At 49.9% G+C, this 25,498-nt stretch overlaps 1 protein-coding gene across 6 annotated transcripts in view; it reads right to left on the bottom strand.

Moving 5' to 3' along the window:
- Window positions 1–1,060: 1,060 nt before the first annotated feature.
- The window catches only part of Syt2 (synaptotagmin 2), a 110,181-nt gene continuing 85,743 nt past the window's right edge, over window positions 1,061–25,498 (bottom strand). For 4 of the 6 annotated variants that reach the window (XM_039090349.2, XM_039090348.2, XM_063272035.1 and 1 more), the window contains exons 2-9: window positions 13,553–13,756; window positions 12,230–12,396; window positions 10,665–10,784; window positions 10,198–10,365; window positions 9,767–9,934; window positions 8,492–8,609; window positions 7,349–7,482; window positions 1,061–6,644 (exon numbers count right to left, since the gene is read on the bottom strand). In XM_039090349.2, coding sequence (XP_038946277.1) covers window positions 6,438–6,644; window positions 7,349–7,482; window positions 8,492–8,609; window positions 9,767–9,934; window positions 10,198–10,365; window positions 10,665–10,784; window positions 12,230–12,396; window positions 13,553–13,739 — 1,269 coding nt within the window. In that variant the 5' untranslated portion in view covers window positions 13,740–13,756 and the 3' untranslated portion in view covers window positions 1,061–6,437. Of the gene's footprint in view, window positions 6,645–7,348; window positions 7,483–8,491; window positions 8,610–9,766; window positions 9,935–10,197; window positions 10,366–10,664; window positions 10,794–11,191; window positions 11,520–12,229; window positions 12,397–13,552; window positions 13,757–25,498 lie in introns of those variants that run through there. The other 2 variants (NM_012665.2, XM_063272036.1) reach the window with 2 other exon arrangements.

The raw sequence follows: 25,498 nt of genomic DNA, 5'->3' as shown, positions 1-25,498 counted from the left end.
CTGCACAGGCTGCTGGCAAGGCTGGGGAGTGGGCAGCCAGACTCTGGGTGTGCTTTCCGCCAAGTGGAAATCCTTGGTCACTGACTTGGGAGGGAGGGAGGGAGGGAAGATTCTTTTCCCCTGCTGTCACCCAGCTGTTTGTAGCTCCAGCAGCAAGAAGAACTGAGGATGATGTCACAGTTGAAGAGTTCAGCCCTGGCCTTGGGACTTGAGGCAGAGGCAGAGCTTGATATAGAGGCTCCTAGACCACAGACATGGTTCCTCTGGGACCCCACCGGCTGGGGAAGGTCCTGTAAAGCAGTTTCTTCTACTGTTCATGGGCACCGGCCCTCCCTCCTGTTCTTCCCAGCCACAGAGCAAGGTGCCCAAACTCTGTCCTGTGCAACCAGGTCACCTAGCCCATGGCCTCCACCCGGGCCAAAACAGCCCGACAGCCAGATCCGGGCCCTGCCAGCACACGGGCGCTGCCCACCTGCCTCTCCTGCTCCTTGGCCATCAGGATTTGACACAATACACGAGAAAGTGTCATACATTATGGTCCTAGACAAGTGAAAGTCTTTGGAGCTGGGAACTAAAACAGAGCTTAATCCTTTCCTGGTCTTGGCCATACTGCCCCAGACCCTGTCCCTAAGCATCCCAAAGCCTTACTGGCCCTTGTTATCTCTGCATCATCAAAGACAGCAGTCTTTACAGTGTAAGATTGGAGACTTTGTACTTTCTGCTTTTTAAACATCTACACTCTGGGACCAGCAGCCTCCCCATTGTCAGGGTCCGACTGCTGCTGTTCCCTAAGCCCAGGTCCTCTAGAGAGAACTTAAGGATGCAGGACAGTCCTTATCACCCTGGGCGGGTAGACCCCCTGTGACTCCGATCCACTAGATACTCCATCTGTCGTCCTCCCAAACCCAGAAGAGAGTAGGCCATGACTCTTTCATTTTGAGCTGGAAACCAGCTCTCCTCCCTCCCCAACCTTGCTGGCCCTTGCCAGCAGCTCCCTGCCCCCTGCCCTGGCCCACTAAAAAAAGAAAGAAAAAGAAAAGAAATGCTCCCCACCCCCAGGTTGCTTTCAGCTCTTTTCTTTAATAAGGAGACGCAGCTCGTTACAAAATAACAATTTGACAAGAGATCAGACAACAGTGGAGCCCACATAAGGGAATGGAGGAAGCATTGCCAAGCAGAGTGGGGAGGGAAGGGGAGGGCTACACGTGTCCTCCTTAGGGAGACAGGGAGGGCTCCTGGTGGGCCAGTGTATTCCAGGGGGAGCAGGGCTCACCCAGCTTCTGCCCCAGCTTTGGAAGTTTCTGGGCCTATGGTTTTCAGAAAGCAAATCAAATCCTTAGATGAGCTGGACTTAGGGCAGGATGATCGGACTTCGAGATCGCTTCCCTGAACTCCCAGCTGCCGAGTAAAGCTGGGGGTGAAACTGAGATCCACACACAGCTCCTGCCACCTTGCATGACTCCGCTGCCACGGTTCCCAATTTCAGTTTCTGTGGAGGCTGGAAGTCTCCAGCCAACCCCACGTTGTTGCCCCTGGCCATGGCCAATACACTTGCCCAATTCTGCCTGAGGTCCCCTGGATTAGTACTACATGACTGGCTTCTGGGGAGTCCTCTGGGTGCCCAAGCTGCTCCAGCCCTGTCTACCCAAACAATCACTACATGCCATGCCTGCTCAGGCTGCCCTGGGAGCGGATGTGCTCCTCCATTGTGAGTGACCCCTTATCGCCACCACACTACCACCATGCTCTCGAGCACCCTGCTCTGTGGCACTGCTAGACAAAAGAGAGAGAGGGTAGGAAGTTTAACCACTGCAGTTTCAGGTTTTCCCCATGGGCCACTCCTCCACTGCTTTCTGTGGTCCTGACAGCTCAGGGAAAAGTAGGCAGGGCTGGCCTTGTTCATCCCAGGCTGCCACTGAGAACCTGACTATAGGCTGGGCTGCTGACTGCTTCTGAAAACCCTGGTTGCCTCCAGGCCTCTCAGAGGATATCCAAGCCACAGAGTCAAAACCACTGCCCTGCCTATACTCAGTAGAGTTCAACCATCAGACTGAGGCCACAAAAGCCAGCCAGGGGCATCTCCTGAGACCCCACCAGAAGCCCTGAAACACCAACTGTCCTCATGACACAGGGCTAAGGGAGCAAGAGAGGGTGACGGACAGGTGAGCCCTTCACAAGTGTTCTGTGGGGAGCCAGTTAGAGGGACAGGGGGGCTCCTGGAAGGAGTTTAGGGCACCCTCCAGTAGGAGGCCCTTTATGGCTTTTCAGTTTATTCAAGACAGTGGGAAGGAAGAATCACGTCACACACACGGAACACAGAAGCAACGGGACACCAGACGCCAGGCTAGACAGTGCACCGTGCCCCAAGGGTTAGCCCTGCAGACACGAGGCAGACCTGCCTTCAGGGCTAGTATCCTTCAGCATCTTCCCTGGGCAGGGCTGGCACCAGGGCCAGAACATTATCTCCCACTGTGGTCATTCCCTGCAGGGGAGGTGAGGACAAAGACTTTACACAACACAGAATCAAGGAGCAGCCAGTTCTGTAAAACGGGTGTGGGGTTGGGAGATCAAGGGGGCTCTCAGCATGGCCATGCGGCTATTTACAGAATTGTAGACATGCATCTTGATTAAACAAGATTCTGCTCGTGTGTTTATAGATAGCATCTTCTTTTATAATATATAACTAAATGAACATGGGGGTGGGGGGCATCCAATGAGGCTCAATGGCTTCAGAAGGTTCCTGTTTTGTTGTTACTTCAAAAATAAAGTATATTCCTATATCTTCAAGCCACAGTGTCCCCTTCTTGATATTGCAGTTCAAAAGACAGGCTAAATCAAAACGGTGGTCACCGGCCTCTGGCCCCTGGGACTGAAGAAAAGAGGGACGAAGTAGCCAGAGGGTGCGTTGCCAGACACAGTGCAGGATTAGCCAGTTAAACTTAAATTTCACATTAAACAGTGGGTCACTTTATAGTACAGTATGTCCCAAATATTGCATAGGACATCCTTATACTTCCAAAATTATTTGCTTATCTGAAATTCAAGTTTAGCCAAGTATCCTGTATTTGTATTTGCCAAATCTGGCAGCCATCGTGGGGCTGTAGGTCCCCTACTGCTACCCACTAGCTCTGAGAAAAGACCCCAGGCAGCCTGCAGAGAGGAACACACAGCAGCAGGCTGAGCACAGGATGGGGAAACTTTGATCTCTCCCTACCTTCAGGAAGACGGCTGCTATATAGGGTTAGGGTTAGGGTTAGGGTTAGGCAGGGGTCAGAGGCCTGGGATTCTCAAGAACTGACGTGACATTAAATGAACGAGGGAGTCCTTCCACTTTGCTAGCATCAGCCACCCTTAACGTCCAGCACAGAGGCGTGTTTCTAAAAGCTACCTTTATGAAGAGGCCTGTGGTAAAAAGCCTCCCACCTCCTTCACTGGGTCTTGGGCCAGCAAAATCACCACAGACCACTTCTACCAAAACAAAACAATGTTGGCTTCCTGGGAAGAAAGACAGGTCTCTGGCTGGGCCTCACCCTGCTCATTCCAAGCACTTGTTTGGCTGGGAGCTCCCTGGTCCCTGGGCCAGCCTGTGTTTCTAAGTCACCAAAACTGCCCCCAGGCACTGCAGAGGTTGCCTTGCTTCTGGGAGGATCATTCAAGGAGAACTGGTGCCCCCAGATCCTCAGTGGAGTTGAGTGGGTAGTCATGGTCATAAGTTCTCTTTAAAAACGAAAGCAAACAAACCCTCGAGTAAATACTTTCCTCTCTTTGGGATAAAAACTTTCATCCACAGAAGTATCCAGAATCCCTCGCCAGCCAGAAACATTGACTCTCTCTGCTCAGTGTTGATAACCCAGGACCCTGGCATCCCAAGAGAAGCCCGGTGGCAGTGAAGGTTTGGAATGCAGTGCTGAGGTCTGGGTCATATCAGCCCCCCCTAGTGCAGAAAACCTGAAGCCCCAACATGTTCCTGCCTAGCCTCTGGACCTGGACCGCTGCCATCTGCTTGGGTGGCTAGTCTGGGACCAGCCCCAAGCCTGAAGAGGAACCACTCCCAGCATCCACGCTGACTCCAAACTAGAGTTAAAAAGTCCTGGCAGGCTGCCCACAGTAATGAGCCCTAGCCTGTGTCAGCCCAGGGACATTCAAACCGCAGAGGCACCCACTATTCCTTCTCTCTTTCCTTCCCTCTGTCAGTCCTTCCCTCTGTCAGCAGGACAGTAGGACTGTAGAAGGAAGGGCTAGATGAGGTTTATAGGAGAGAAGCCAGGGAGTTAAGTATGACTGGGGAAAGCTGGAAGAAGGGTAAGATTGACGGGAGTTTCTGTGAATGGAGTTTATGGAATGTGAGAGAAGAGCCAGTGTGGGGAGGGGCCGGGAAAGCACCAGAATTCTACAGAAAGGAATCCAGTGACATCAGATGTCCATGCCAGGACCCTGGTACTCTCCAACCACCTGAACTCTGAGTGTACCTGATAGCCTAACGATGTTCTACCATTAGCAGAATGAACCCTGGTCCCAAGGACTACAGCCCATAATCCTATCAGAGTCCTCCCTTCTCCATGTGTACCATAAACACAGAGAGTGTATAAAATACACAACTTCCCATGTACCAAGGGCCAATAGCAGAAGGGTCTCTAAAAGAGAGGCAGGTCGAACCTACTTCACAGTCTGTTTCTGGTGGAAGTGTTACCTCACTCCCTACTTAAACCAAAACAAACAAACAAACAAACCAAAAAAGCAAAGCAAACCCACATATCCCCCATTTTCACTAAAATTAAGACACTACACCTCCTCCATGCTGGGTTCTCATAGCCAAACTCTACAACACCATTCATCTCTGAGACCCACAAGAAGCAGAAGGACCCAGGTGGGGCAGAGCAGAAGTCCTGCCACATTTGCTGTTGAATCGAGTGCCCCACATCCTCCCCCCCCCCCGCCCCGTCCCCCACCGACTTCCGGAAAGCTGTATACTTCCGGTGGTAGGAGAACAAAGGCCTGAGAGATTGGAGAACAAATGTAAGACCAAGGGAAAGGAGCAGCCTCAGGTTACAAGGAGCCTACGCCCCTTGCCCAGGCAGAAGGTTGGGAAGGATACTTAGTCCAAGCCTGACTAACATATATATGGCTTTTTTATCAATGCTGGGGACAACTAGGGAACAGGAAGGAAACACAAACTGAACATAGGGTGCAAACCTTAGCACATTTTCTCCACCACCCATCTGAAATGAATGCGCTGTGTTTCCTGGCATTCTGAGAAAACTGTCTAAGGAAGGGAAGGACGGGGCCTCTCCTAAGGTCTGCCTGGGCTACTCCGGCTACCATCACTGAGGGTCAAAGGGTCCAGAGGGTCAGGAATAGGAGTTGTGAGGAGCTCTGCAATGTCTAGCTTGTCACTGTCCACCAACGCTCCCCTTCTTGACACCTCCTCCTTACCTGGACCTCAAGGGAACTAAACACCCAAGCGTCCCTCTAATAGGTCTCTGGCTCTGTGCAAAGCACTTATCGTCAGATGGTATTTTTCCACTTACACAAAAAGGGAAACAGAGGCAAAAGCAGATGGTGCGTGAATGCAAATGAACGCACTGCTTGTACTCTGCAGAGGGGGGAAGCATCTGCCTCCCACTGGACGAGGCAAAGATCCAGAGCTGAGTAATGGGACTTCTGTTTCTTCAAAGTTTGATGTCGTCAACAAGAATGACATCCTGGAGCTGGCGGTCCCTGGCTGAATCCGACCAGTCGAGTAAATAGTTTATTTTCATGAATGATCCCAAAGCCCCACTCCTGGGGAAGCCATGACTGACAAGAGGGAGTCTGGGATGGCATCAAGCCTTTGGTCCTAGTTCGGAACACATCCAGTATCACATCTTGCGTCTTCCAAATGGCCTTTCGCAAGGACTATGAGAGCTTCTGGCCTCTGACCACTTAAGCAGTGGGCTCTCCTCACCTCGGAGTACCTGAAGACTTTCCTCTCTCACACGGCATCATTGTCCATGACTCATTCCAGAAACGAAGAGATATTCCAAACAGAGGCAAGGTGGGGATGGATGGGCACACGTGTACACACACACACACACACACACAGTCGAGACACAGAATGTGCTTGCCACTTTGTTGGTCCAAAACCCAGGAAAAGCAGGAAGTGCTTCCACTCTGACAGTAGAGGGCCCCACTTGGGGTGAGGGGAAACCGTGATAGGGCATGCAACAAGGACAGCTCCTGGGACAATAACAGAGCCAGGCTTCTCTTTCACGTCTTAGGGGACTCTTCACATAGCCACCAAAAGGAAGTTGGTTTTTAAAAAGACAAAAAAAGAAAAAGGAAAGGAAAACAGGACACACCGCAAACAAATGAAGAAACCTCTAAGGTCGCATAACTGAGGTATTGATAGCTCTGGAGCTCGTCAGTGTCCTCTGGGGCGTGGCCCCAGCCGCCGCTGCCTACTTGTTCTTGCCCAGAAGAGCATCCACTTCTTCCTCAGGCTTCAGAGAGTGCCACTGGGCGATGGGCCTCCGAGGGTTCGCCAGCATGTCGGACCAGTGCCGCAGCTCCGTGCCTGTAGCGTTGCTGCCTACGAAGATCTTTCCAATGGCTTCATTCTTGCCCAGTTTGTCATAGTCTAGCACGGTGACGACCACCTGGACTTTCTGCAAGGCAAGCAAAGGAAGGAAGGACTTCAGAGGAGAAGTGGAAGCCCGTGGCATGCCCTCTGTCACTCCGCATGCAAATGATAAGGAGGGAAGTGCCTCCAGGTTTCTGACTTTCAGCCCAATGCCATTAAATGTCAGTGTAGAAGACACAACTTTTTTTTTTTAAGTAACCTATATTTCTGCCAGCAGGCGCACTTGAACATACACAACGCTCTAGGCACTGTAAGACCTATGGAAGGGGAACGGCTTCTAATGATGTCAGTGGACACGTAATAAAAAACAGGCAAGTGGGGGTTGGGGATTTGGCTCAGTGGTAGAGCGCTTGCCTAGGAAGCGCAAGGTCCTGGGTTCAATCCCCAGCCCCGAAAAGAAGAAAAGAAAAGAAAAAAAAAAAAAAAACAGGCAAGTGTTGGACATAATAAATACACGAGTGTCCCTCAAATACAAATGACGTTTTAAATGCACACTCTCACCTCTGTCAGTCTATACTGTGAACGGTATGGATATACAAAAATATCTAACTTTTTTAAAAGTAGTTCATGTTCAGATAATGGAGGCCCTTATGCAGGGTCCCACCCAGCACTGTCAGATCCAGATCCTTCCCCAGTGGAATGCACCCGGCCCGTGGCTGACCTCTAACTCCCCATACTTGTCTGGTTAGCTCAGAGCCCAAGAACCCCAGGCCCTCGAGGATTAAGCACCTGGATCTGCTCAAAGGGGATCTCGAAGCTGAATGACTCATTGAAGTAGGGGTTCAAGGTCTTCTTCTTCACCGTCGTCTTCTTCTTCTTGAGTCTCTTGCCATTCTGCATCAAGTGGATCTTCACATAGGGGTCTGCAGAGAGAGTCCCAACCCAAGAGGTGCCTCAGCCCCGACAACCCTCCTCGTGCTCCAAGGTCTCCACTGTGCTAGAACCAGGCCCCTGGGAAGCCCAGAGGAGGGACAGTAAGCCCCAGAAGCAGAGGGGTCATCTGGGTCACCGGTAGGAAGGGCATTAGGCTGTCTCTAGCTGTTGTTCACTTATGGGCTCCTAGTGCACAAAGTTGGGGGAATTTCTGAGTTTAAGAAAGACCTTGTGGGGCTGAGGATTTAGCTCAGTGGTAGAGCGCTTGCCTAGGAAGCACAAGGCCCTGGGTTCGGTCCCCAGCTCTGAAAAAAAGAACCACAAAAAAAAAAAAAAAAGAAAGACCTTGTAAGGAAGGGTGGGGACTAACTGGTCAGGTGCCTGGGCTAGGAGGTGACTGAACCGAGTCCTGACCCTGCATATCCAGTCTTCCAAACCTGGCTGATGAGAATCTGAGGACACACAAGGGAAACAATCAGCCCAAGGTGACAAGTCTGATCAGTGACAGCCAAATCTCAGCTATAAGGCTCGTTGTCGGAGGAGGCTCAACAGAGGTAGTAAGCTTTACCATTAGCATCCTGTGGCACAGGCTAGCCCAATGCCAGATTTACTGTCAAGTAAGTCTGAAGGCAACAGCACCCACTTCCAGAACAGAGTTGGCAGAGCCTTCAGCCTCTTCTGGAAAAAAACGTCCCCTACTCTGATGGCATGGCAGAAAGACTGACTGGGTTAAGCCCTGCCCTGACACTTCCGACACTTCCTGAGAAAAGTTCTGTGCTGTTAGCTCATTTGGAGAATGACATTTTTCTGTCTTCTCTTCCTCGGCCCACAGAGCAAGGCCAGAAGGTTATGGAAGACACTCAGATAGGGACAGGCATCTGTGGAGGACTGGAAAGCCTGTGACCAGAATGGGGTAAGACCTTCTATTCTCCCCAGGGGACTCGGAACGGTGGCTGGCTCACTGCTGCCACACAGTGGCTCGCAGTGGTTCTGCATCACCTGAGAGGCCCCCCACATCCATCTTCTTCAGGTTCTTGGCCTCCAGGATACAGACGGTGAGCTTCCCAGCAGTGGGCACGTAGCGCAAGGAGGTACAGATGTCACCCAGCTTCTCTGGCTGTTTGGGGGAAAGAAGCAGGATTCGGGTCACCTCAGCTATCCCAGTGGCCTCTAGTGTGGCTGACCCCATCTTGCCAAGATCGGCAAAGCAGGGATTTCAGCCCAGTCACCAGTCCCCACATCTGAAGCAGAGGTGGTCTTCAGCTTCCAACATCAGTACCTCACACTGTGGTTTGCAGTCCCGGCCTTAGGAAGCTGACATTCAAGAAGGCAGAGGACAAGCCATAGCGGAGGGACCTAGCAGACCTGGAGGATGTTGGGTATGCACAGATCCCCACCGAGCTGAGTGAAAGGGACACAAGAAGCAGGTGCTGGGCGGCCAAGCGGTTGGGGACCTTCTTCTTTGATCTCTCCTGCCCCATCATCCTTTGCTGTCAGCTGTGGGGCTTAGCATGGTTCTCAGAGCACTTCCTTTCCCATGTATTATGTCCCTTAAACCTCGTGTGTGACAAGGCACAAGGACACTTTGTAACCGACAAGAAATCCAGGTTGCCAGGGAGACCTGTTCTCAGAGTCAGACAGCAGCACAGCTCTGGGCAGGGGAGGTCTCAGGACTCCCAACCTGAGGTTCTGCCGGCACCCAGTTTCTCAGGGATGGGGCCGCCAAGGTAAGGATAAGACCAACCAATCATGCCCTCCTTCCAGTATGCAGACCTTCACCTCGGACAACAGAAGGAGGCCGAGTGCTTTTATCCCCAAACCTCCTCAGGGCCCCGCATAGGCTGAAACAGGTCACTGGTGCTGGCAAAGTAGCTGAGATGGGAATTCCAGCACACAGCAAATGAGGGGTTGATGGCTGTAGCTAGAAGACAAGCCAAACATGGGGAGTCCTATTGAATCAAGGCTGGCTTTTCTGGTGGGTAAACCGAGGCACAGAGTCTGATGGGAAGAAGTGATAATGGCGTCCTTATTTCACAGTTTGCTTGACAGACGCCAGGCACTGTACAAGGTACTTCAGTTGGGCAGCTAATTCCCAGCTGGTACCGTCTAGAGGAAGGCACCAAAGCCTCAGCTTCCCTTGGATCATCATCAGCCAGACAGCGGGGAACTAGACTCTTCACCGGCAGACCTGACTCAAACCACTGCTCTCCCTGTGATACGTGTGTCGGAGCCAACCTCATCAAATGGTGAGAAGCCTGGCCGCTCTGACCTTACCTCTTCCTTCTCTCCGCCTTGTAGGTCTCTCCATTCCTCGATGGGCTGGCCAAGGTCCACCGTGTTCATGGGCACTTTCACCTCCCCGATGATGTCATGCTTAGAGAAGCGGTCAAAGTCATAGATAGCCATCACCAGGGTTTTGCCTCCTAACTCCTGGTATGGCACCTGTGGGGCACAGAGAGGGTCAAAGTGGCTTCATCACTCCCGGGGGGATGCTATGGGACGATCCCAGGGTGTGGGCCTGTGTTGCTCACAGGGTACCAAGGCAGACTGGAAAACCCAGCGTGTGAGGTGGAAGGGAGGCTACTACAGCCTGCTGCTGGGCCAGACTGAACACAGCCCAGGGATCCAGCCATGGCTGAGGACCGGAGCAAGGAGTGCAGAACCCAGGGGCAGAGAGAGCCAGAGCCATCGTCAGTTTCCATCACCTTGAAGGTGAAAGTTTCGTTGAAGGCTGGGTTCAGTGTCTTCCGGTGCACCTTGGTCTCATATTTCTTCTTCTTGTCTGGGAGGAGGAAGACTTTGACATAAGGGTCTGACGTGCCACCCATGTCCAGGGCCGGGAGTTCAGCAGCCTGCAGGACGCCCACGGTGAGCTGTGGAAAAGGGGGTATGTCTGAGTCTCTGGACTGCTCCAGCACCAGATCTAGTCCCAGTGGGTTCCTGCCAACACCCCACCCTCACCCCAAGTGGGAACCTTGGGAGTGGGTCCAGGCCAGTAAGTTAACAGCCAAGTTCATCTAAGACCTTCCACAGTAGAGGTTTATGGCGAAAGTTAAAGATGCATATGCCCTGTGGCTTCCAACTGTCCTGCTCCACAGAAAGGCACAAGGCCTGACTGTCTCTAGGGTAACGGCTTCCACTCACGCTATCCCCATTGCCCAGCCACACACACCTGGTTGGCTTGGAAATCATAGTCCAGAGAAAACTGCAATTTGCCCAGGTTCTCCGGCTCTTTCTCCTCCTCGCCTTCTCCTTCTCCTTCAGTCAGGCCTGTCTCCGCGTCGTCATCATCCTAGGAGAGCTGCAGGTAGGGAGAAAGTTGGAAGGAGAAGGCAGAACGGCCTTCACAAAGCAGCAGAAGCTGCCCCAAAGCGTGACTCAGCACTTCCAGAGGATGCCCTGGGAAGATCCGCAGACTTGGACCTGTGTTGCCTTAGGGTACAAGGCAGGCAACAGTGACCAACATTCAGCTGAGCCTGTGCAGGGCTCGGCTCCCCCACAGCTCACAGGCCCCCCAGGCAGACCACAGCCCCACACTTGGAAGACATGACTCTGGCTTGGGCAAGAATCTCTCCTCCCTGTGGGGTCAGGCACCACACCACAGGCCAAACAGCTTCTAGGGGCAGGGGCTCACTTTCCTTGTAAAATCCTCTCAGTCTTTTGCCCGGCCCAGATTTCCCCAACCTGGATGGGACATACCAGGATTGTAGTCCAGTCAGGAACAGAGCGAGTCCAGAGAGGCAGAAAGAGAAGGAAGTGGTATAAGAGAAAGTCCTTCCAGCCACACCTGCCCTGAAGTTGTGGCTGCCTGGTGAGACCAGGCTGGGTTGCACACACACACACACACACACACACACACACACACACACACACATATGCCCAGGAACACACATGCATGCATATACACATGCATACATGCATATACATACTAACACACACAAGCATGCACATCATCCATGTGCACATGTGTGCACACACATATGTATACAGGAACACACATGCATGCATAATGCATACACACATGCATATACATACTAACACATGGGCAGACATATATACCCATGTGCGTGCACACACACACACACACACACACACACACACACACACACACACACACTGTACGCTTTGAGGCCCAATAGGCACACAGACACAGGAGCATTCAAAGGCCATCATGACCCTTGGCTGGTTTTGGGGCTCAGTCCCTGCTTCCAGCCTTCAGTGTGAAGCCTTGAGAAAAGACTTCTCCCAGTCATTCCCCAAACAGACAACAGAGGACAGTGAAGCCCCAGACTAAACTTAGAGGAAGCACCAATTTGCCAAGGGACCTGCTGAGACCAACACCAACAGGCAGGGGGTGACAGATCATCATCTGATAGTGATGGATTCCACATGGCCGTCTTGGTGCCTTCAAACCTGCCCCCAACCCATCTGAGCCCGGACCCCGCCCAGCCAAGTGTATCTGTCCCTCAGATCTCCCGGCAGGAAGAGTCAGTGTTACCCACAGTGACTTCCTGATGATCATCATGGTGTCTAGCACTTAGTCCCAGTGGCCTCCTCGGGAGTCCATACATTGTCCCCGTCTTTCTCACCTTTTCCAGGCTGAGCGCATGCTGGCACGTGGCGCCATGTGGAGACTATGGCCCCCGCTTAGAGAGTGCAGAGGGGAACGGCTCACACAGAGGAGGAGCCCGAGGCCCTTGCCTCATCTCTCAGCCCGGCCCCTCCCCAGCCCCCTACCTGGCCCCCCTTCATGTCCTTCATGTTCATGGCGTTCTTCATGCCTTTGCCCTTCTCCTTCTTGTTTTTCTTCTTCTTGCAGCAGCACTTCTTACAGATGCAGAAGCAGCAGGTGAGCAGCAGGAGGCCAGCAACCACGGCCATGGCAATCAGAGCCCAGGGGGGCACTGTGGACACAGCACAGCACAGACACTCTGAGCCTCACCAGCCCCATCCCAAGCATGGGCGTGTGTGGGCTGGGACTGGGACTCCCCCATTCTCCTGCCCCGTGTGTGTGTGTGTGTGTGTGTGTGTGTGTGTGTGTGTTCCCCCATTCTCCTGCCCCGTGTATGTGTGTGTGTGTGTGTGTGTGTGTGTGGTGTGGTTTGATGTGTGTGTGTGTTCCCCATTCTCCTGCCCTGTGTGAGTGTGTGAGTGTGTGTGTGTGTGTGTGTTCCCCCATTGTCCTGCCCCCTGTGTGTGTGTGTGTGCTCTCCCATTTTCCTGCCCCCTGTGTGTGTGTGGTGTGGTGTGATGTGTGTGTGTGTTCCCCCATTCTCCTGCCCCCTGTGTGTGTGTGGTGTAGTGTGATGTGTGTGTGTATGTGTGTGGAGGGAGGTGATGTGTGTGTGTGTCTGTGTCTGTGTGTGTGTGTATGTGTACCTTGCTCTTGGCTGCCTCCCTTGTGGACACAGCCTGCTGAGCTAGCAGCCGCAGTGTACATGGAATAAGTTCAGGCTGTTGCTGGGGTTTTCTGGTTACTTTGATCTTTTCGCAACTAGCAGATACTCATCACAGCCTTGGGACAGTCCTCAGAGGTAGGTTTTCTGAGCTCTAGTTCTCCCAGAAGGCTGGTCTTGCTTAGCCAGAGGGGCTAGAGAATGCCTACCCTGCTTCCTATGATACCTGAAGTCCTGGCTCCCACCAATGTGGCTGACCCTGCAAGCAGACCTGGTTCCACACAGAGAGTCTTTCCCGGGAGTTCAGAAAGCCTCATTTTACACACTCCTAAGTAAGGCAGTTTCTGAATGCTGCTGAAACCCTGAATAATGTCTTTATCCTGTTTCACCTTATATCTTCCTCTTTTGAGGGGTGGTAGGGATTTTAAAGTCATACTTAAAGTTGACTTGGCCCCTGTAGCTTGGGGCATGTAACATAAACTCCCTTGGTGGCTTCCTTAATTCCAGATCATACTCCCCAGCCCATGCCTCTGGGGGAAAAATCCAAACTGAGACCAAAGAAGGAAGCCAGCCAATCCCATCCCAGTGGCTCCCCACCTCCTCTGGCCTGTCAAAGGCCTCTCAGGCTAGCCCTGTAACCCTCCTGGCCACCAGGGCCACTCACAAGGGATCTTGTTGATCTCATTGAAGAATTTGTCCTTCAGCTTGGCGAACATGTCTTCTTGGCTCTCCCCGGTGCCCGTGCTCTCTGTAGAGTTATCGACAGGTGCGGCGGGTGCCAGAGGCATTGTGGCAGTGGTGGTGGCCGGAGCCACAATGGGCTCCTGGTTCCTCTTGAAGATGTTTCTCATGGTGGCAGAGGGGACAGCTGGGGATGAGAGGAAGAAGGCAGGGTGCTTTCCCAGATGTTCTGCACAAAGGCCCAGGAACCGCTTCTGCGCCAAAGGCTAAGGATGCTCCTCCCTCTGTAGCCAAAGGTGCTAAGCACAGTGTTCAGAGTGTGCAGAGACAACAGCCCTCAGTAGGGTAGTGCGGACACACTCGGACTGTGACAGGCACCTGCTGGGTGTGAGCCACTACATTTTGAGGCCCTTTGTGTTGTCTCTTTATTCTTCTCACTTAACAGCTGGGGGAACAGGCTGAGACACTGAACTGTCCTGAGACCACCCAGCTGCCAGTGGGAACCCAGCCTGACAGAATCTGCCTGGCCCCAAAACCTGTGTCATTCAATCTAATCTCCCACAGCTCTAGGAAGGCCGAGGCTCTCACTGAGGTCCACTCCATGCTCCCTGACTTCCACAGAATGGCTCAACCCGCCCCATGACACGAGGGCACCCCCAGTCCCTTCCCTTTCTGTACTAATCTCCAGCCCTTGCTCTGGGTCTTTTCAGGTCCACATCTCTAGCCCTGCTCCTCCCAACAGCCCTAGAGCAAAGAGGTGCTGTTCGCTGAGGTTGGGAAGCCAGAGGAGAGGGGGATGAAAGACAGAGGCAGAGACATGGGGGGACTCAACGATCCCACCAACCAGAGAACTAAGACACTTGGCGCACTTTGCGCCTGTATCCATTCTGCCTTACGTGTCTAGACCACACCATGCAGGAGTTGGCATTCTTCTTTATCTTTTCCTTTGTGAGTTCATTTTGTCTTCATCACTAATGGCTCAATAATTTCTACTGTCCATGGCGATACCGTGAGGTTTTCACCCCATGAGTAACAGAGTTTCCAGTGCTCTGTGGCTGGAGGTAAAGTTAAATGGTAGCACTTGCTTAGCACGCGCTTGCCCGAGTTCTATACTCAGCACCACTATACAGACACACGTATGTATAATATAAATATCCACATATACATATTGTATAACCATGCATGGTATATATGCTATATATGCTATGCATACACGTGTGGCTATAACCACACATCTATACACACACAGCTACAGTAAGCATAAACTCTGGTCTTCATTTAAAGCTGTGCTCTGATGAGCTTCCAAACTCTGCCCTGCGCTCTGTGCGCTCTCCGACACCGTTCCCCTTCTCAAAGGGTCGTGTGCCTCTTCAACTCACATCCTGAGAGGACAGGGCTGCGCTGTGTTCACACTGGCTGCTTCTGTGTCACATATGCCCCCTCCTAAGATACACGGTCTTGATCTGTGGCTTGTTTGCATTTCCTGTTGGTCATAAGCTGCATTTCCCTACTGTCTGAATGGCAGCTGGACACCACTCATCAGCTATTGGGTGATTTTGTTTGTTTGTTTGTTTGTTTAATGTATGTGAGTACACTGTCGCTGTCTTCAGACACACCAGAAGAGGGCATCGGATCCCATTACAGGTGGTTGTGAGCCACCGTGTGGTTGCTGGGAATTGAACTCGGGACCTGTGGAAGAGCAGTCAGTGCTCTTAACTGCTGAGCCCTCTCTCCAGCCCTGATTATTTTCTTTAGGAAAATATCTATTCAAATCCTTTACCAATTTAAAAAAAAATCATTTTATTTTTATTGGGCACTGTGTAACTGTGGCGATCAGAGGACCACTTAAGGAATCCATTCTCCCCCTTTGAATATCCGTCTTTACACTGCTGAATCATGTCCTTTACAGATTCTGGCTTTCAGCTTCCTGTCAGTGGGGAGTTACAGCCTGACAGGCTGCATTCCCTACCTACACGGCTGCGAGAGACAGCCGCAGTGTCTTCACCCCACAGAGAACCAGGGGAGCATCAGACACAGGATTTACAAAACAATTCTTTAACCTTAGGGCCATCTTTCTATTTTCTGTGATGAGTTTCAAAATACAAAAGCCTTTAATTTTGATGACGCCCATGTCTTTGATTGCTAGTTTTCAGTGGTATGGCTAAGAACCAGTCGCGCAGCGAATGTCACCCAGATTTATCTGAGGTTCGCGATTATAAATTTAGCTCTTGCGTGAAGGTCTACAGCCACGTTGAGTGGTGGGTATCTGCGATGTGGAGGGAAGGGGTCGTGTGACTGTCCATTTGACATAGCAAGCAGCACCATTGTGGCCATGTGTAACTAACAGAGCAGGGCATGCATGAGAAATGCCCTTAATACACAAATGTTGGGAGGGCAGGTGCTATGGAAGTGCCCTAAATACAACACTGGACTTTTGAGCGTCTGCCTTCCCAAATCACTAGCCTGCTTCCACCTTTGTGGGGGGCTGTTTCCTCTCGTAATAAACTGACTCTGTTTCTATTTCTGTGTGTCCCTCATCTCATTTATTGTTCTGGGACACAAGATCCTGGAAGTCTCAGCAGGTCAGCCTTGGATTCAAATCTGTATCTGAATCAGCTGGCAAGCCAGCCAGGAAGAACGATAGGCACCGTTTCTCCTTCCTTCCTTCCTTCCTTTTCATCCTTCCTTTTTTGCCTGCCTGCCTGCCTGCCTGCCTGCCTTCTTTGCCCAGAGCACTTGGAAGTCTGTGGCAAGCTCCCACAGACGGTAGCACGGGGCCGCCTCTCCCTGCCTGTCTTTTTCCCATAGTCCATATGGCCAAGGGCCAGTGTTGTGCCCGGCCCTCTTCTCTCGCCCTTCTGGGATGTAAGCCAGACAACGATGCACACACTGAGTGTTGACTGTATAGTACAGTGGCATTTCAGATTGGCTGAACCTGGGAATTTCATGGAGCTGACCACTGACCACATGGTCACTGACCACAGGGTGACCATATAGGGGACAGCCATGCGGGTGCTAATGAGACCCTACCACACTCACGCTTTCCTGGGCTGTTGAGTCACTCAGTCTCTTCTATCCTTCCTTCCACCTTCCCCAGCACCCACCAAGGTGACTGGAATGGCAGGCAGGACTCTGGACAGGGTACTGCAATGGCTCTTACCCTACAGACATAGTTCCCCATAGACGCCACTGGACTCTGTCTCCCTCAGGGTCCTAAATCCAACAGGCTTCACATGCAGACTCCCAGGGAACTCTTAGTTAACTGTGACCGCCCACATCACCACATTAATGCCTTGTTTACTTCTTCATTATACCCTAACTGCATTCACATTCAATTCCTCCGGTGTCCCTTTACTGTAGCTTATCCCCAAGAATGCTAAGATAATTCCCCAGGTGACAAGACAGTCTTCAGAATATGAGGTCCAAAGGAGGTGGGGGGGAGCTACCCATTTGCGCTCTTTCCTCAATGGCAATTTAAAACTAAAAACAAAGCCAAAGCCATTCATAAAACTCAGTGTCTTCTCTGACAGATTGTTGATTGCTCCCCACTTTGTGAGAGAATTATCCTAATTCACCAAGGAAACTGAAATCACCCCACAGGCGTCACAGCAGGGACAGGACCACAGGACTCAGTTCTGAGAGAGACAGTGGGTTCGGACTCTGACTGGGGAGCGAGTAAGTGTGGACAAGCTGATAGATCCAAACCAGAGAGAGCTTCCGGTCCTTCTGTGGCTACTCTCAGGCCTGCCTTGGGATGCCCGGGCAACAAGTGATGGGAGAGATCTATCAGATGTCCTTAGGACTTGGAGTGGACGTGAGGAGGGACTCTCGCCAGAGGCCCCAACAGTTTTCTCTTCATGTACGCCTGTCCCTTGTGACCATTCAGCCTCAAGTATTGGAATAAGGTTTATCCTGAAAACATGTAGGGATAGGAACCGGTTTTTTCCTGTAATCCTCTCTGGCCTCAGTACAAGCTGTGTGATGGGAAATCCAGATAAAGACGGGAAATTAAATGATAACATCATCCTGCTGCGGGACAGGTTTGGTAAGAATTGACAGAAAGGATACAGAGCCTCTCGTGGCTCTCTGTGAGAAATGGGGGAAATGCAAAGAGAACCGGCAATGTCCGGCGGCAACATCCGGCAGCAACGTCCCCCTAGTGCCCACCCCCTTTAAACAGAAGTGGTGGGCAACAGGACTCAGGTAACATGTTCTGTCCCACTCTGCAGCGCTCTGGACCACCTCCATTCCCTCTTATTCAGTCCACCTTACCCATAAAAGAGGGAGGAGGACTGTGGGACACAGCAAAGAGGGAGGAGGACTGTGGGACACAGCAAAGGGAGGACTGTGGGACAGAGCAGAGGGAGGACTGTGGGACATGGCAGAGGGAGGAGGACTGTGGGACACGGCAGAGGGAGGACTGTGGAGCAGAGCAGAAAGAGGAAGACTGTGGGACACAGCAAAGAGGGAGGAGGACTGTGGGACACAGCAAAGGGAGGACTGTAGAACACGGCAGAGGGAGGACTGTGGGACAGAGCAGAGGGAGAAGGACTGTGGGACACGGCAGAGGGAGGACGGTGGGACACGGCACAGTTACTTTCCCCGATCTTTCCTCTACCTACAGCTCTCCCCTTAGGGAAGTGTCTGGACACTGTGGACGGTTAGAGTCCGTGCTCCTTCTTCAGCCACGGAACTTCAGCAATTCAAGAGAAAGCTGGGGTGTTCTCTAAAAGCTCCCCAGAACATGACTAAGAACAAGTGCACAGGAATTGCCATGCCTCAGTCTGTATTCTAGCTTAATTGTCTCTGGTCTCATGGGGACTTCAAAGACTCTTGCCTTCCTATGCTTGCCCTCCCAGGGGTACAACCACATTCCTTATGCCAGACCTATGGCTCTCTCTTCTTACTGCCCAAAGACTATTCCAGAACTCATTAGCCCACATGAATATTTCAGCCCAGGAACTTTACCTTCAGACCCACGAATTCAGTGCTTGCACACTGCCTTCTTGGTGCTCACACTGCAGCCTGGACAAAGGGGCCCTGGCGTGGCAACCTCACGGGACAGGACTGAAAGTACCAGACAAAACACCAACAGACAAACAAAAGTCGGAATTACCGATGCCCTGAGACTCAGCCTCTTTGTCTCCAAAGGCAGAGGAAAAAAACTTTTTACTTCACTAACACAGTTGTGTCAGGTGTGTTCCGGTGGCCTCCACGTGACTATCATGTCATTGTCTATAGAACCCCTCCCCCCAGCTCAACCTGTAGCTGCGTCAGTTTTTTTCTTATGCTTTTTTATTTTTAAAAATGTGCATTAAATTTACTTTCTATTTCTCTTTTGGCATGCGGAGTTTAAAACTGTATGGGCCTATGTATAAACATGAGTGTCTGTGGACTGTGTTAAAAGTCCTAATAGAGGTACCCTGCCTTAAAAATGTAGGCACTTTTAGCTTCTTAAACCTATTAGAAGTGCTGGAGAGATAGCTCAGAGGTGAAGAGCACTGACTGCTCTTCCAGAGGCCCTGAGTTCAATTCCCAGCAACCACATGGTGGCTCACAACCATCTGTAATGGGATCTAATGCCCTCCCCTGGTGTGTCTGAAGACAGAGACAGTGTATTCATATACATAAAATAAGTAAATCTTTAAAAGAAAAAAGTATTAGTGTGATACCTCTGGGTCTACTAAACAGCTCATAAAGCATTTGCCTGTCTGCCTTTGTTTGATGGGGTTACTCACGTGTCACAGCGTACACGTGAAGGTCAGAGGACACTCAGTTCTCGCTTCCAACTGTGTGTGTTCCAGGGATCGACCCAGGTCATCCGGCTTGACTGCTAGTCCCACTATCCCCAACACATCCAACCAGCTCTTCATAAGACTTTGCTGTTCCCTTATATAAAATAATATTCACCAGTGTCATAAGGTAAAGAAAATTCCACGAAATTTTACATTGGATACATAGATTTCCTTCAAAAGTGGATAAAATGTTTACCAAAGGTCTTTACATTAAATTTCCCTTTCACAGTGAAAATTATAGGCAGTGCACTCCAAACCAGCAGTAAATTAAAATCTGGGTACACTCGCTCCAAATGTAATAAAAATGGCTGTTATTAAATCTTGAAGTAATACTAATCCCTAAAATTTAAGGTACATTTCAACTTACTTTTATTGACATTAAAATATAAAAGATATTGCCTGTTCACCTGTGCTTCCCCTTCTGAAATCAGACCTTTCAAGACTCTTGTTCAATTAATAATAATAATAAATAATAATAATAATAATAAATTTCAGAACGTAGCATTGGTGCCTGTTCACCCTGTGTATACCCCTGACCAATCATGTCAGGCTCTGTACCTTTAAAACTGGTCTTTATGTGTGTATCCGTATGCTGCTGGCTAGGGCTTCTATATTGTTCACGTGGTCCATAAGACAACGGTGTTGTTGGCCCAAGTGCCTTTTAGTTTATAATGTAACTAAGACAGTAAAATAAAAAGCAAAGGGTATATTTAACCTAACAGCCTCCGTCAGGTGGGATTTAGTTGATATTAGTTCTGGAGTCTCTATCCGCTGAGTGAATAACCTGGCCTTCACAATAGGGCACAGCCCTCTTCGGGGATGGGACTCTATGGGCTCTGCTACTCCCGCAAGCCCAACCTGGAATGATGAATTACGCCTGTGCTATCAGCTCTCCCAGAGAAATGAGACGCTCACCCGCAGAAGTATACACCTAGACCACAGGGAAGGGGCAGACACTAAACAAATGCAAAGTAAAAGCCAGAGCTGTGTCCTGATTTGTAGCTTCGTGAGCCTAAATAAGAAATGATTTAAAAAAAAAAAACAAATTCAGTTTCTAAATACTTAAATCTTTAATGAATTAGTTCATTTAAGTTTATTGGTTAAAAAAAAACCCATGTATTATCTCGATGGCTGCTATAAAATGTTTTGCCTTTATTTCAGACATAGCTTTCTGGGTTTCATTAAAATACAAAGCAGCTTCATTAAAAATGTCTTCTAAATTTTGTAAGGAAAAATAAAACAAAAAAATTAAAAAGGAGATAAACAGGGGAGAGCGAGTCACTTAAAACCTAGGATATGTGACAAATCCTTTAGCGATCCACTACTTGGTAAGCTTATTTTAAAATATAGTTTTTTTTTAAAGGAGTTTGAGCACAGATACCCTCCCTATATAGGTGAACAGTGCTCCCCCAAAAGACATGGTTACTTAATGAAAATCTCAGTGCCAAGTGTGGGATGTCTCCCTAGGTATTGTTAGTCAGGAAAGCCTCATAGGACCACACCGTGACCACTCTTCTTAGTTATGTGCCAGACCTAGATAGTAGGAACCTAACACACCTTGGTTTCAGGACAAAGATAATCAAGCTGGTGGTCACCTAAAACCTTCCTAACAGCTAGCATGGCGGCTTGAGTGAGCATGGTCCCTATAGGCCATATGTTTGAATACTTGGTGGAATTGTTTGGGAAGGATTAGGAGGCGTGGCCTTGTTAAAGGAGGTGTCTCTCTAGGGGTGGGTTTTAAGGTCTCAGAAGCTCATGCCATTCCCAGTTAGCTCTCTCTGGCTCCTAGTTGGGTCTCAAAATGTGAACTTCTGAGCCACTGCTCCAGCACCATGCCTGCCTGCCTATTGTCATGCTTCCTACCATTATGGTCATGGACTCGCACCCTTCAAAATGGTAAGCCCCCAATAAACATTTTCTAGCTATGTTTCTTGCTCATGGTGTTTTACCACCGCAGTAGAAAAGTAACTTAAGACAGCTGGCTTTCATAGTGCCACAATGTGCTATGCCGCTGGGGGGTAGGGGGAGAAAAGCCAGCAGTGGTATTACCAAGCCATGAGCACTGCATGCTACAATACTGACTTTCTAGGCATGACGTGCCCACTGCTATAATAGAGGCATGACAGTTACACGGATAATCAACCAATTTTGGATTGGATTTGAGGTCTACTCCACAGGAGGAAACTGATACCAGGTTCTGCGAAATGGGTCAAAAGCCTGTAAGTACGGAGGGCATAGGCTCTCGAGGGAGCTCTACTCTGTCTATATGGGCATGATGCCAGACCATTTTCTAAGTATTTACATTTGTAGATTAGTGCTGCCCCCAGCCTTGGCCAGAGAAGCTGCTTTCTGTAGCGGTCACAGCAGAGACAACTGGTACAAGTATTGAAAATAAATCGACTACTGGGTGCTCAGCTCTAAGTGGGGCATCTGTATCAGACACACCCACTCCCACCTGAGGCTCAGGGAGCATCTCATCTTGGAAGAGGAAGACAGAAAGTAAGAGCAGGACAGGGGGATGTCCTGTGAAATTCTGTCTTCAGGATATGACCTGGCCACGGGGTTCACATAAGCTGTCCTATGTGGGAGCTGCAAACTGAGCTCGGGACCTCTGCAGGAGCAGTTCTGCACTCCTAAGCACTGAGCCATCTCTCCAGCCCCTTGTGCACCACCCCTGGGGTGTTACCTCCTGGGAACCGACCTTAGCTATGGTGACCTGCACAAGATCAAGTCAACAAAAATCAGTCAATATTCCAATGAGCAACATTAACAGGCTCGGTGAGTCACAACAAAAAAGTGGGGAGGGCCTGAAGTGGAGAAGGGTACCCCAAGAAGTGTGAAAGGATAGCTGAGGGTGATATGACCAAGATACGCTGTTTACATGTATGAAACTGGCAAAGAATTAGTAAAAGACATTCTGTTAAAAGCAAAAAAAAATTATATGTATATGTGTGTATGTTATAAAATATTTTAATGAAGGTTAAAGAGAAAAGAAATTTATTTAGATGAGAGAGGATTTTGTACAGAAGTTCTGTTCAAAGGCAAAGGACTATCAGAATAAGAAGAGAGAGAGATTAGGGTAAAACCAATGGGTTAACGCCACAGTCACAGGGTTAATGTCACAGGGTTAACGTCACAGAGAGCTTTATGGAATTTAAACCTTAAAAACAGCATGGGTTTACAGAAACTTACCTAAAGAACCAAGATTTCATTTCTCTTAAGATTTTATTAAGATATGAGTTCAGTTTCTAATCAGGAAAAAGAAGCCTTTACAGAGTCAGGATTTCTTTTTAAATGTCCCCGTCTGAGCTTTACCAAGGTGTCACACAAAAGCTAAGTTTTAAACGCCATTCCTTCTTTCACATGATGTCATGGGCTGGGTGTTCAAAACCACCCTCAATGGACACAGAGATGAGAACACAAGGGACCCAAAGGACAGCCAGTATTCCCCAGTCAACAAGGTCTCAGGGGAGGGGACAACCCAGGAAGGACCCCGAAGCTCCAGCTAGTCACATGCCATGGTCTCCTGGTCAGAGAGGCCTGGAGAGTCCGCAGGCTGAACTCACCGGTTTTATTCTACAAAGAGAAAGATGAGCGCAGAGGAAAAGGTCCCCAACACTTCCAAGAAAAGCTACTTGGTCAGGAAGACTCTGACCCATCCCAGGAGATAACACCAGTGGGGTGGGGCACAAGGGCCCAGAGAGATAGCTCAGTGCCTAAAAATGCTTACCGCTCCTGCCAGGCCCTGAGTTCAATCTGCGGCACCCACACAGGGCAGCTCACAGCTGAAGTGTAACTCCAGCTCCAGGGGATCCGACATCCTCTGGCCTCCATGGGCACCTGCACTCACCTGCACAAACCCACACACAGACACAAAATTAAAAATAAATTAAAAAAAAATCCACCACCACCTAAAGGAGCCATGGAGTTCCTACCTAGTCCCTAAGAGTAACTTCTGAGGAGCCTCCACTGACCTTATCAGTAACTGGAAATGAGCGAACCTGGGGCCACCTTGCAGGGTTTAAACACCCAGCAGGAAGACGCAGCCAAAGAATAAAACAATTGGTAATTACACACACACGCGCGCGCGCACGCACACACACACACACACACAGACACACACACACAGACACACACACACACAGACACACACACACACAGACACACACACACAGACACACACACACACAGACACACACACACAGACACAGACACACACACACACACACACACACACACACACAATCACACAGATAAATAAAGAGGATAAAACATTTAAGCCCTGAGTATGGGCTGTGGTGCTGGACTAGTTCAGCTGTCACAGAGACAGATTCGTCCCTAACCTCAAAGCTGTGACCTCACTTAGGTTTAGGCTTTCTCTGTTGTTTTCCTGTTGTAACAGTCAATGCTCAGCGGTTACAGTCAGTTCCAGTATTTCCAGAAGAGGAAGTCAGATCACCTTGAAATAAGGTTACAAATGGTTGTCACCAACCATGTGTATGCTGGGAACTGAACCCCAGTTCTCCACGAGAGCAGTCAGTACTCTTCCCAGCTGAGCTATTTCTCTAGCCTCTCTTGCTATATTCTTTTTTCTCTCCTCTTATCAAAAACATTCTCTTCTCATCTAATATACCCTGAATTACAGTTTCCCTACATGCGGCCCTCCCAGTCTTTTCCCTACTTGCCTCCCTCTGGGTCACTCCCTTTCTGTGTCTCGCTGGAACATAGCAGACCTCTAAGAGATAACAAAACGCTACAAAATAAAACACACTAACACAAAATAAAACCAACGCATCAAAGTTGGACAAGAAAAAAAAATAACAACAGAAGGAAAAGAGCTCACGAGAAGGCACAAGAATCGGAGACTCACTCATCCACACTCAGGAGTTCCATAAAAACACAAAACTAAAATCCATCACACACACAAAGGACGGGGTGTGCAGATCCACACCCTGTGCTTGCTGCTTCGGTCTCTGTGAGCTTACATGAGCTTGGCTCAGGTGACTTAAGAGTTCCGGTGTCCCAGCCAGAATACAGCAAATACATAGGCGAATGCCAGCAGCAAACCACTGAACTGAGAACGGGACCCTCGTTGAAGGAATCAGAGAAAGGACTGGAAGAGCTTGAAGGGGCTCGAGACCCCATATGAACAACAATGCCAAGCAACCAGAGCTTCCAGGGACTAAGTCACTACCTAAAGACTATACATGGACTGACCCTGGACTCTGACCTCATAGGTAGCAATGAATAGCCTAGTAAGAGCACCAGTGGAAGGGGAAGCCCTGGGTCCTGCCAAGACTGAACCCCCCAGTGAACGTGATTGTTGTGGGGAGGGTGGTAATGGGGGGAGGATGGGGAGGGGAACACTCATATAGAAGGGGAGGGGGAGGGGGGGATGTTGGCCCGGAAACTGGGAAGGGGAATAACAATCGAAATGTAAATAAGAAATACTCAAGTTAATAAAGAAAAAAAAAAAAGAGAGAGTTCTGGTGTCCTTCAATCCTAGATTCTTTCTGCCTCTTCTTCCTCCACAAGAAACTCTGCAAGCTACCAGAGAGAGAGAGAGAGAGAGAGAGAGAGAGAGAGAGAGAGAGAGAAAGAAGGGAGGAGGGAAGGAGGGAAGGAGGGAGGGAGGGAGGAAAGAAAAAAGAAAAGAAAGAAAGAGAAAGAAAGAGGGAAGGAAGGAAAGAAAGAAAGAAGGGAGGGAAGGAGGGAAGGAGGGAGGGAGGGAGGAAAGAAAAAAGAAAAGAAAGAAAGAAAGAAATAGGGAAGGAAGGAAAGAAAGAAAGAAGGGAGGGAAGGAGGGAAGGAGAGAGGGAGGGAGGGGGGGAGGGAGGAAGGAAGGAAGGAAGGAAGGAAGGAAGGAAGGAAGGAAGGAAGGAAGGAAGATGTATACACCAACCCAGTCACAAAACCTTTGATCTGCAATGCTGTCCTGCCTGCAAGCTATGCTAGGGTAAGTTGACACAAAGCTTGTTGGGGTGACCAGTCAATGTCTGAGACCCATTCCACAAGATCTAACTCATACCCAACACTGCTTGGATGGCCAAAACCAGAGAATATAGTCCAGAGACACTGGGTAAAACCAAGTGCCATTGGCTCCTTTCAAAAGTAGTCATAAAATGACCCCTAAC

Source organism: Rattus norvegicus, chromosome 13 (assembly GCF_036323735.1).
Source record: "Rattus norvegicus strain BN/NHsdMcwi chromosome 13, GRCr8, whole genome shotgun sequence".
NCBI lineage: Eukaryota > Metazoa > Chordata > Mammalia > Rodentia > Muridae > Rattus > Rattus norvegicus.
Note: the sequence above shows the minus strand (reverse complement) of the source record. Positions and strands in the feature narration are given on the sequence as shown.